The sequence below is a fragment of the Rhipicephalus microplus genome, unplaced genomic scaffold, assembly GCF_043290135.1.
Source record: "Rhipicephalus microplus isolate Deutch F79 unplaced genomic scaffold, USDA_Rmic scaffold_21, whole genome shotgun sequence".
Taxonomy (NCBI): Eukaryota; Metazoa; Arthropoda; class Arachnida; order Ixodida; family Ixodidae; genus Rhipicephalus; species Rhipicephalus microplus.
In genome coordinates this window covers 3,588,286-3,600,667 of record NW_027464594.1, presented here as the reverse complement: position 1 = coordinate 3,600,667, position 12,382 = coordinate 3,588,286, and the positions used below count along the sequence as shown (strand labels likewise).

General features: G+C 44.3%; 1 protein-coding gene across 1 annotated transcript in view; it reads left to right on the top strand.

The window, feature by feature from the left end:
* The window catches only part of LOC119173215 (transmembrane protein 132C dtn), a 60,986-nt gene extending 48,828 nt beyond the window's left edge, over nucleotides 1-12,158 (top strand). The window contains exons 12-14 of the mRNA XM_037424166.2: nucleotides 3,921-4,124; nucleotides 10,064-10,390; nucleotides 11,004-12,158. Of these exons, the coding sequence (XP_037280063.2) occupies nucleotides 3,921-4,124; nucleotides 10,064-10,390; nucleotides 11,004-11,777 (1,305 nt within the window). The 3' untranslated portion in view covers nucleotides 11,778-12,158. The remainder of the gene's footprint in view (nucleotides 1-3,920; nucleotides 4,125-10,063; nucleotides 10,391-11,003) is intronic.
* Nucleotides 12,159-12,382: the final 224 nt, after the last annotated feature.

The window sequence follows — 12,382 nt, the reverse complement described above, 5'->3', positions numbered from 1 at the left end:
AATCTCTTCATCTGTCAGCTGCTCTGTGCTGACAAGGTCATTGTCCACAGTTACATACTAATCGGAAAACTGCTGGCTCCTAGAGATCTTCTCGAAAGCTGACTAGGCCCTGGGAAATGCTCAGTCATCCAGTCGCAAAGGGTTTGCGCAGTTGCTGTCGTGTATTGGAAAGCCAGTTTTTCTGAAGCAATTGTTTTTATGATCGTTGGCTCAATCAGTGCCCACACAGTGAAAAGCAGTGCTGCTAATCTGAGGTCTATAACAGAGTTGCGCTTTTATTGCATATCAAAAAGCAAATGTTCAGCTAGGCATGAGCAGTACCTAGATTTCACCGAGTGCGTGATACCTTAATCGATGAGCTGTGCTTTGGACGTTGTGCCCAGTGGAAAATGTGCGACCTTTTTAGCATGAAGCTGGGGAAGGTGCTTGTGGCTCGAGCAGTTGTTGAGGAAAAGTACCACATTCTCTTCCTGTCTTTGCATCTTGCTGACAAAGTCCAGCAACCATCTTTTAAAAATATCCTTCGTCATCCAGGCACCTTTTTTCGAGTCCCAGGTCTTGGGAATGTGCATATTGCACATGCCGAGCGGTCTTTTGAGATTTCCCTATAACCAGGAGTTCGGTCTACTTGCTCCTGTTCATGTTGCTCCTTCGACTTCTCCCCACTGTGGCACGTGTCTTCGTCAAAACAAAAAGTCTTTCTTAGCTTTAACTTGTAAAAAATGCGCTTTCATCGGTATTCAAGACATCTCGCTATGCATAGCCTTCGTGGAACACAGGAAGAACATCGGCTTTCCAGTCGGCTACAATAGAGTTGTCAACTCTGGCCAACTTTCTGGCAAAACACCCGAAGGTAATTCCATGCCTCAATTTAAATTGGTTCAGCCAACCTTCACTGCACTGAAACTTTTTTGATTAAGAACAACAGCAATTTGCTCCGCACAGTTTTGTAGCAGCAGTCTGTCAAAGAGGGTATTTCGCGAACGGGTATCATGAAGCCACATCTGCAGGGCCTCTTTGACGTCAGGATATAAAGCGTCATAGAGCCAAAACCTGTATGGTTAGAAGTCACCCAAGACTTTCTTTGCCAAGATTGCTTCCTATCGTTGATGATAGTGTTAACCATCTGCTCCAACGTGCTGTATGCCACAATGATGTTCACCTGCTTCTTTCCTTTCTCATCTTGCTCGATGATTTCAAGCTTGTCATGAAGGAAAAATCTACTTGCGCTTCGTCACTTGCAATGGTTTACAACGCACAGCATTGGCTGCATCACACCGCGGTCATGTCCGCAACATGCAGAGGCCAATAGGGTGCACAAACACAAACCAAATGGCGAAACAGCCTTGGCTGAACAAAGCACCCTCCATAAGCGCCATGCCAATAATGCCACTAAACCTTTTATTTGGAGAGGGGCCGCTACTAATTCAGTGCTTTCTATTTACTTTTTTAGTTTGGCAACAGTTTTATGCAAAAGGTAGTAAAGTATGACTTTAATGTTTCCTTATTTTTCCTCCTTTGTTTTTTTTTTTCAGTCAGTGGGCCGACTGTTTCAATGTTCCCTTGTACAGTAAACGATGGATTATGCAATTGATCATTGGCAGACTGAAGATTGGCAACTTTCATTCTTAAATTGGTACATTAATATTTGTGCGCACTGCTTATATGCTGTTGTGCATCCCAAGTCTTTAATGCCTCATGCAATGTTTATTTTGATAACACTACATTCATTGCGAATCGTATGTTATATAAACAAGGGTGGAAGTCAGCCCCACCAGGCGTGCTACTCTCTTCCAAGCACGTATGCCCGGAATGGCCGCCACATGTGTTGATGTTGCTGGCGGGCTGTTCTCATTGTGAAAGTATGCAATGAGATGTTTGAAGCCAGAAGCTATGAAATTTGGGATGTTCGTGGTAGAAAAGTCCGCTGTGAAAGAGTGCTGACTACCTTGCTGGCCTCACATTTTAGTCAATTACATCTGAATGTCAGTTGTACCGAAATCCATTGTAAATGAAACTCAATCAATAGAACAGATAGTGAAATCTGCATAACGCCACAAATTGGTATGTAGTATTCGAGTGTCTATTGTAAACAGATTTGTTGTAACAAAGTCGTTTGGTATAAGCAGTAGTGCAGAAACTAACAAGGTAAGTGACCATTTGATCAAATCGATTGCTTAATGCTCCTATCTGTAGTACTCCTATCGGTAACTGCTTAATACTCCTATTTGTAGGTTGATTGAGCCTCAGTATGTGCTGCAATATGCTTCGGCATTCCAGTTAGCTTTTTATGGATAGTGAATTTTAGGAGTAATAATTAGACTCCAATGTTTTTCTAGCATGCATTCGGGGTGCATATTCCAGAATTGTTAGTAGTCTGTAGTGTACTTAATGGAATTTCTCTGAGATGGGTGCACAGGAGTATTACTTAATTTCAACTCTGTTGTAGAACCTTTGCCTTGAATAAATAATTGCAGCAATCATTACTCAACACATGCAAATGTCCTGCTTGATCTGTCCACTTCAATGTGGAAGTGAGAAGTAGCCGAGTCCCTGAATCAAAATTTTGTGATGATGAGGCACAAAATACTGACGCTCCAAATGTTGCCTTTGACATTGGTCTGTACTGTTGCATTACTGTGCACTAAAATTAATTACAATGAGGGTTACTAATGCCAGATAATGAAATCCTTGTCAAAATCATTTGGAGGGGTGTTATTGTGCTTTGTGGCTTGGGCAATTGGCTTATTTTTTTGTCATTTTAGTGAAGGATAAGGAAGAATAAATGTTTGTTGTTTAAAACAGTATAGCGGTGCAGGTTCTGCTTCTACCCTACGTAGGAGGTCTCCTCCCTTTAATGGAGGAAAAAAAAAGGCGTGTTTTTTGCAAAGGTACCATTTGTACTTGTGTAAGAGCCTCACTTTCTTTTTGCAATATTGACGTTGCATGCCATGACCATAAGACCGGGCTGTTTGGTCTAATAATTTTTTCTTTGAGTATCAAATGCACTGCGATCAGCCTTATTTCTCTGCGATTGAATAACACTGCAAAGTAGAAACTTTCTTTTTAATGATGAGTATTTAATCGTTCATGTGCACTGCGTAGTCGTGTTACCGCTGTTGTTTATGCTCACTGTACAGGCACCTTTGTGGAATAGGCTATCCTTCATGCCAATAATTGGGGTTCATGATCCCTGCTACATTAGAGCTTTTAACAGTTTAGTAGTACTATATTTGGAATTTGACAACTGCAGTATATATCATTTACTTGGGCTATCACTTGTTATAATTTCTGTCAGGTAGCATTGTGCAGCCTATGCTACACAAGATCCGATGCCGGTGCCAGCTGTACTGACTGAGAGTGGGGAATTCCAATTGATACAAAGAATAAAGACAGGTGAATCAATGTTCAGCTTGATGGCAAATTTCTCAGGAAAGCTTCAGAAAACCAAATTGTGTATTTGAGTTGAAAAGATAATTGGGTGAATGTAGGTCTAGTTGGGAATCGAACACAGGGTTAACGGATGCAAGACAAGCACGCTTCCCAAATACCATGATGGCTCTCTGGTTTGAGGGGAATAAAGCGGAACTTAGTGAGTGGATGAGTGTGCACTGTAGCCCTTTCTGCTCCTACGCGGCTGACATTGTTGTTGCTTGTGGCCTCTGCAGGCCGTTAGCGTTATGGCACCGTATGGCAAGATGGTGCCACCCTCCTACAGACCATGGGAACAAGGGTCTAATAAAGCTGTCACATTCCCCTTTTAATGACGCAGCTCAATAGTGCACCAATTTTTTCCTATTCTTGGTTTACCTGTTGTTTCTCATAGTTTCAGGCTGCCTAGTTGGATGTGTGGCCCATACCCATGTGCAATCCTTGCATTATTCTATTAGTCTATACTATACAACTTGTGTCCCGAGCAGGAAGGCCTGCTGGATGTGACTCTGAGATTCTCTGATGGCACGTGGACTCCGCTGATAGATGTGCCGGAATCCGACTTCAGCCTCGTCATGGAGAGCCTCGATCCAGGGGTGGTCGCTCTGGCACCAGTGGCAGCCTCTTCGGGTGGCATGACAGCACGGCCACGGATCGTGGCCATCGGCCAAGGACAGGGAAGCTTATTGCAGGTACGGATCTGAACTGTGATTTAAAGTAAATAAAAGGGTGTTCATTCTTCTATTACTCGGTCTTAAGAGCACATTCATGCAGTTTCGTGGGACATACTGCAAGCTAATGTAAGCCAGCAAAACGATAGAGGTGCTTTGATGCGACTCTATTACCATGTGTTCATGCTCTTAGTAGTCGTCTGTTGTGCTGGCTAGGTTGCAGTTCATGCATTCTATATTTTAGCAAAGGAAGCATGTTTTCTCTGGAGACAGTTGCAAACATAACTCTCAACTCTTACAAGATCTCCAACAACCAACTTTCATAGTAAATTTGTTTCCTTATTTTGATTATGCCTTTTTATCAGGTACTGAAACAAAATTTTGTGGGCAAGATAGCCTGCGGAATTGATTTCCGTCAACATGTCTGTATAATCTGTAGTGACGTGCCCGGGTAGCGGGGACGCCGCTAGCCGAGCCAAAAGTGGGCATAAAGCCCGCGAAGAATGACCCGACAATGCGTACTTCACAAGCAGCAAAAAGCCCCATTTAATGCCCACCGATGCCTTTTATACAGAGTGGGGGCGCCACCTCCCAGTTACTAGAAGCAACAGGTGGCATCCTCTACATAATCTGCGAAATATCAACAGCGAATATTGCTAGGAAGCAATTTTATGCGAATTTTTAAGTTTGCTGATGCGACCAAGTGCTATATGCTGCACATCGCAGCATTGACACTCCAAAAAGTGATCCAGCGTTGACCTCCCCTACTTTCCTCATGTCACTACGCTGCTGCAATAAGTTATGATGATGTCATAGTAAATGTTACTAGGTCCTGTCAGTTGTAAAACTGCGCCTGAGAGTGGCGCAAAAATATGACCATCTGCCGTCTCCTTTTGTGAGGTGGCGCTGCCGCAGCGATCGTTCCGCCTGGCTAAGGAAGCTTTACAAGGCAGCACCACTCCGCCGACCGAATGTCGCTTCTCTTTATGTCATTCTCTTTCATTGTGCTGCTCTCCTAAGCACAAAATATTTTAGAAAGAGCCTTTTCACTTTGTGCACTCTTATAGAAAACAACTAATGTGTGAATGAACATTCAGAATTTTCGTGCGAGGTACAGTTGATCCAGGATATATAGAATTCTAAGAGGATCGCGAAATTGTTTGATATATCAATTATCTGAAATACGAAATATGTGTATTCAAGGCCTAAATTAAAGCATTTAAGGCCTCGGAAATTTTTTCAAGCTCTAGAATAATGATTCGCTCAGAGTATAATGAAGAAAAAAGCATGAACCGCAAATCACTGCACTTTATTTCGCATCACAATAGTCTGTAAACTTGTCTTGCTTCATGCGTGTCGTCAAGTTCTAGTCATCCTCAATATCATTAAAGCTTTTCGAATAAACAAATTTAGTTCCTTGGCCTCAACAGCATTGATTGACGCAGAACGCCGATGCAAACTTTGTAGCGCGGCAAAAGGTATTTGCAGCGGAAGCAAAGGCATTGGCGTATTCTTAACTACATTAGTACACTTCCATGGCTGCGGCAACGAAAGCCATGATCTCAGCATCGATGCAGTCAGAAACAGCTTTGTCGTCATCTCCACCAATGAAGTCGTTCACTGTCCTGAGATGGTGCCTGGAAACGCTAAGTCACAGAATTCACCGAGGCATCGTACACTGTTTTCAGCAGTCATGACCCAGCCATAGTCGTCACCTGGTCCGCAAGGAATGTTTGCAATGGTGCTTTTTTTGACATCTCTCCAAGCACGAGTCATATTTTTCATCGCCACATGCGGGTCAACGTTCGACTCTCAAATGAGGATTTATTAGGAACGCGGCAAGAAATACACAAGTCCAGAAGGTGCAAAAGGCAACGTGAAGTTCCCACCATCGACATGTTGACGATATCAATATCGCTTGTGACACCGATATTCATGTCACTTGTGCCTTTGCAGCTCAGAGTAGCTGCATTCAGCTGTTTTCAGCTGAAAAGCTAAAAAGAATGTAGCCTCCGATACATGTGTTTTAACACCAAAAATACATCACGAGGTTGCACATTTCGAAGGCCATGCACACTACTAAGCAAGAAAAAAAATGTGAACATTGCAATAAGATTGCCGAGTCACGGTGTTCTCGGCAATTGGTCTTTTTGAAAAACACTATGCCCATTCGTTAAGACCTGCAGGTCGCACATCAAGCATACCGGTGCACTCGCAAGCGCCGCGTAATGAACCGGGTCTGTGCAATCAGGTGATACCACCTTTTCGTCACTTGCGCTCGAAAAGGAAATGAAACTTGTTAGAACGCGTCTGAAAATTGATCAATACTTCCTGTGAAAAATGCACTCCCTGGGCTTCTGCGCGGCACAGCGTTCTATATAGCAGATGTCCCGCTGTGAGAGAGTTCGATATACGTGTGCACCGGTCCCATACTTTTGCATGGCAAATTCAAGGATATTTTCAACTTTTCGATATAGCCAATAATTCAATATATCCGAGTTTGATATATCCGGCATCGAGTGAATATTGTTTTATGTACGAGTATAATGGGCCGGTTACATAACAATACAAAAGCGCACGTTTGGAAATATTCCCAGAAGACACGTTTTCTAGTTTACTACAGCTACCTTCTGACTGTTTACTAGTAAAAAATTTATATCTCTTGTTTAAGAATGCATCAGCGTAACAACGAAAAAATTCAACCCTTTGCACGTGAATGCGAACATATGTTTTGTGCAGCCAAAAAGAGTGAAGCAGCGCCTCTCTAGGTCTGCAAATAGTTTACTTAGTATCTTACATTCTGGGCAGGTGGTGCTTACTAGGCTTGTGAGAACAGTGAATTTCGGGTTCAAAACGAATTCGAAGCGTGGGTCAAATAAATTTTGAATTGAATTCGAATAGTATGTAGATGACATATTATAAAGAAAAAGGGGCACATTTGATTTGTTGTGACCAAACTTAGCCGCACAATATTTTTTTTTAAGTTATAGCAAGGCCTGTTCAGCTGCCATTTTTTCGCATCAAAGGAAATAGAAGCAACTTTGAATATATAGTAGCAGCATTTGACTTTCAGTAGAATGCTAGTGATAGCTTGTGAACATTTATGTTTTAAAATTTGTTATACTTGTAGTGTATAAGTTGGTATAATGAGCTTTTAAACTGAAAAAATGAATCTATATGAAGGTAATATCTTTATTCAACCTTGAAGTGGGGTTTCACGGCAAGGCTGATTTTTTCTGGATTTGCGTTTTCATGGTTCAGCGCCACTTCACTGCAGTGAAACCACTTTTACAAGAAGTTACATGCGAACTAATATACATTTATAGATGTTTTTATGGCTTAGCACTACTCTACTGCAGTGAAACCATTTTTATAGGGCATACATGCGGATTAATAATAATGTATTCGTTCGTCTCGAAAAATTCGAGTTTTTTATTTCAAATTCGATTCAAAGCGAATTCGAATACTGCATTATTCGTTCGGTGATTCAGAGCATTGGGATATCATTTCATTTCATTCATTTCATTTATTGATACTGTCAGCCCTCTGCGGGCTATTACAGGAGTGGAGTTGACTCATATAAATCAGAAATGTGCATAAGAGAAACATAAGAAAAAGAACCTTCACTACGGGAACAAATCATTTCAGAGCACATATTTGCACAAGCCTTGTGTTTGCGCTCATGACAGTACATGTCTTCCATCTCCACGTCTTGCCCTCTCTTGTGCCAACCGTTGACGACTAGATTTCTGGATACAGATTGGCAGGGATACCTTGGCACAGTTTCCTTTAGTTACTGTAGCTGAGCAGAGATCTCAAATCACGAAGTGAAGTCATTTGGACGGACGAATTCGTAGTGTAGGTGGATGGTGGTACAAGTAAGTCGTTTGCACTAACAGTTAGCTTAAAAGCTCACTTGATATTGTCACGGCTTTCTCAGTGCAATCGGAATAGCATTTTTGAGTACAAGAACAACCGTATCATCAACTGCTTCTGCCGACCATCCTTGCACTCTTTCGCTAGCGTGTCGCGGTGGTTGAAAGCTCGTCGAAGAGCAATGCAGGGCTTTCCACGGCAACCGAATCGTCTGTAGAACACGCTTGTTCACCGTGGTCAGAATCATTGGGCACTACGTTTTCATTCTCACCTTCATTTCATTTCTTTCGCTACTTAACGTCAACGGCTGGCAGCACAGTGGGAAGCTTGCGCATCTTTGAGGGCTTTGATATATTCTTTGTAAAACTGGGAAAGAGACGTGAAGCGTCTTCTTTTACCGTCCATTTATCACGTGGTATGGTGATCACTTTACCATTGACGTTGTGGATGAAATCTTTAACAAGGTCTTCTGGCTGGGAGTGCAGGTCACACTTGACACAAGAGTTTGTGAGTTCTTTGTCCAGCCTCGCAAAGGTGCGCTGCCATTCGCGAAGACCTGAAGCAGTCTTCAGGGGCCTGAGAAAAGACCTCGCTGAAAGATTGCTCTGAGTCGTAGCCACTCTGGTAGCCTGTCACATAACACCGAGGCATATTTGCTTACAAGGCACGTGGCATTATCCTGGCGCATAGATAACCAACACAAGCAGAAAGAAGCGTGCGGTTTGGTGCCTCTGCCCAATGTAACGTTGCCTCTGCCAGCGTTGCTTGCACCGCTCGCCTTTGAGCCGACAGCGCTGCGCAAGCGCGACAGAAAGAAGTCAGGTGCCGTGGCAGAGTTCGACCACTGAAATTATCTCCAGTAAACTCGCCATAATTCAAACTCTGATAATTCATACTTTTGGTAATCAAACAAAATTCAATTTTTTTGGTTGGCCCTCTATTCTTGTAATGTATTTAAAAGCCTCCTAATTCAAACTCTATCATTTTGCTAATTCATACTTCTTGCTGTTTCATACCAGAAAATATCTGCCAGTTTCCCACTCATATTTAAAAATTTGCATGCGTACGTAATTGTAACAGTATAAAAGTGAGAAATAAGCACCTCAGGCCTTCAAGAAAAAAGGCATTGCTAATGAAGAAATGCCTGAAACGAAGCACACGCATGGTAAACCATGGTGCTTTTCAACTGGTATAGAGAGCTTTGTTCTGAAGGCATATATAGCAAAGAAGCAGTTGGCAATTCACGATTTATTTAAAAGGTCTGATCAGCAGTATATGGCCAATAAACTTGTGGACCTTATACCTGTGCTTTCTGTTCATTGTGTGCATTTAGGGTTGAAAAATGCTAAAAAAAATTTTATTGTGATGGAATGATTGCCTAACCATAATATGGGGTGCCACATCACCCAAAGTCATATATCTGAGAACTTCTGATAATTCAAACTTTTTGATAATCGAAACGAAATCCAGAGGTCCCTTCGAGTTTGAATTAACGGGAGTCAACTGTGGTAACATTGGTCGTAGTCGCCATTACTATTCTGAAGAATTGGTGCCGGCAGCTCTACTACTCAGCGGCTGCTTGCGAGTCCGTGGCCACTGCACACACGTTCAGATTTTTTGTGTCTGATAACACAGCTTTCCTGTTTCCTGTTTGAAAGGGCTTCTTGATGGAGACCACGTGGAAGTGCATCACAGTTCTGTGTGCTCACATAGTCTAGTATTGCACATGACAAATGGTGATAGTTGCACCTGGTGGCTTGGTGTCATTGGAGCTCTCTCAAACGGAAACTGAAACTGGTTGGTAATGGTCACCCTTTATATAATTACTTGTCGCACACTACAGATAATTCTTGCATTATTCACACACTGTTCAGATATATGAGGAGTGATCAGATGTGTTCAATCTCATCGGAGGTCCAGTGTGGTCAGAAAGCAACAGTAGTATTACTACCTTACAAATTTGCTGAATTGTAATGGGCTCAGGGCCGTAATGAGCAAATAGAGGAGTGCACAGGGTAAGAATATGCAGTCTCCTCTGTGTTTAATTCTTGACGCATCTTTGCATTCTCTCCTCCTGCCATCAGTTGAGCCTGGAGCTGGGCAAAGCTTGTCAACGGCGGCGGCGTGGTGCCCCTCTGGCCTGGGCACGTGCCAGGGTCAATGCCCGGTTCAATTCGGCCGGTGCCAGTGGTAGCCTGGATGCAGTGCCCTACCAGGACGGTGCACGACACCTGGAGCCGTCGGTGCAGGCACACCACAACCGGGCTGCTCTCTCGTCCGATGGATCTCGTTCACTCATGGCCTCACCACTGGAACTTGGCCTGTACGCCCTCCTTGGGGTGCTGGGACTGGCCGCTGCTGTCATGGTCACGGGCTGCACTGTGCTTGCAGTGAAATACCAGAAGCATGCGGTGAGTGTGCTACTATGTCAGCCACTCTATTGGTTGTATTGGTTGTCTGGCATATTGTGCCTGAAGTACTCTATATAAGCGTGTGTGGTGATGTGGTAATTAATGGGTCACATACACTTTCAGCGTCACAAAGACCAAACAACATGCCTTACCAAGGCAAATTTGAACTTGATTTGCACCATTATTTCTTCCCATGAATGTACTTAGCACTCATAATGTTATAAATAAAATTATAGAAATGAAGGAGTAGTTGCTTTATTAACTATTAAATAATGCAGCTCTATAAAGGAAACAAGTAGTTTCCCACGCCTAAGCAAAAATTTATTGTATCAGAAATATTAAGTTGGGCTTTCACGAACGCAAGCTATCTTTTGCAGGAATGCTGCATAGTGCTAGATCTTTTTGGCACAATATCAACATTGTTAAGACCCGGCATATTGTTTGCTTTCTTTCCTTTCTAGCTTCAGTTTTGATTCCTGACTTTTGATGGAGCTGGTAAGGTGATGGGCGTTAGTGGTTCCAAAACCTATTTTGAAGGAACCTTGTTAGCAAACACTGCCTGCTCACTGCGACCTTGTGGCTAACCCTTTTGACTTGATCATTATGTCGGCAGGACGTCAACAGCACCGCTGTCGCTGTGCAACCTACTGCCACTGCTGCTCCCCCTTCGCACTCTCGCCGCCCAGTGTCTAACGCCCACGACTGGGTCTGGCTGGGGCGGGCCACGCTCGAACGCAGCTCTGTCAACACGCGCTGCTCCCAAGCGCTGGTGGCCCCTGAGGACCATTCCAAAAGCCCCCCGAACTCCCTGCCCTATCCTGCCACCACGAGCCACACCACCGCCGTCGACAACAACCCGGCGCAGAGCATGGGCGAGGACCTTGCCGTTACCAAGAAGGGCGGAGGAGCCCAGCCACGCATCCGCACAAACCCCATGCTCACCTTCACCCGACCGCCTCCGGTGCCCCCGCACCGAACCACATCACGCACCAGTCCCGCCACCGACTCGGTGCAGAATGTGCCACTGCTGGGCCACAATAACGGCAATGGACACCACCAGAGGGTGTTGTCTCCGCACGTTCGGATTCAGTCACCCAGCTCCAAAATAGCTTCGTCCGGATCGAAAACCACTTCGCCCGACTCAAAGACGACATCACCGGACACAAAGTCCACGTCTCCGGGAGGATCCAAGACGACATCGCCTGAATCTAAGTCCGCGTCACCCAGCAACAGGAGTGTGCTGCCACCCATCTGCAAGGTTGTGAAGGCAAGGGCCAATGGGAAGGCAGTAGCAGGGAACACCCTAGAGTGGGAGGATGTTACCAAAGGCATGAACTACGACCAGCTGGTCGAATACTTTGACTCGCTGAAGGAGTCGAGTGCCTAGACGGCAACAGCGGATGCCAGAGTTATCGTTGGCGAGTGTGATTTGTGTGCCAGCTGTAATTAATATGCAACCTCGCAAGATTTAACAAAAGGTTGCCTCAAGGCAGTGCCGTCATGAACTCGGAACAGTGAACTTACTTACGCATGCTGTGGAGACGGGTTGGTGTTCCTTCAGTTTGCCCCCGCGCCGCCACCAGCTTGTTGCATGGAGCTACAATCAACCATCCTTTGCCTCCTACATTGTTCATTTTCTTTTGGCTGACTGTCAGTGCTTCATGCACAGCCTGCTTGCAGCGGCAGGCTCACTGATTTTCGAGACACGGGGTGAAGTTCTTGCAGGTCTTTTTTTGGTGGATTTGTCTGGGCGAGCACCTTTTGTGGCAGCTGCCTTGTTTGTGCCTGAGGGTGGGGAAGTGTGTTGCTGTGTGACAAGGGCGTTGTCAGCTTCCTCTAACGAGCACACACAGTCGCAAAGTAGGTGAGTTGAAGCCTGCAATGCCCTTTGTGTCTTCTTACTCCTCAGTTATGTAAGATAGCCTTCTTTTGTGCACCCTGTCGCATGGTTATGTGTGATGTCCATTTGTGTGCTTCGATGTGCTGCCTTTT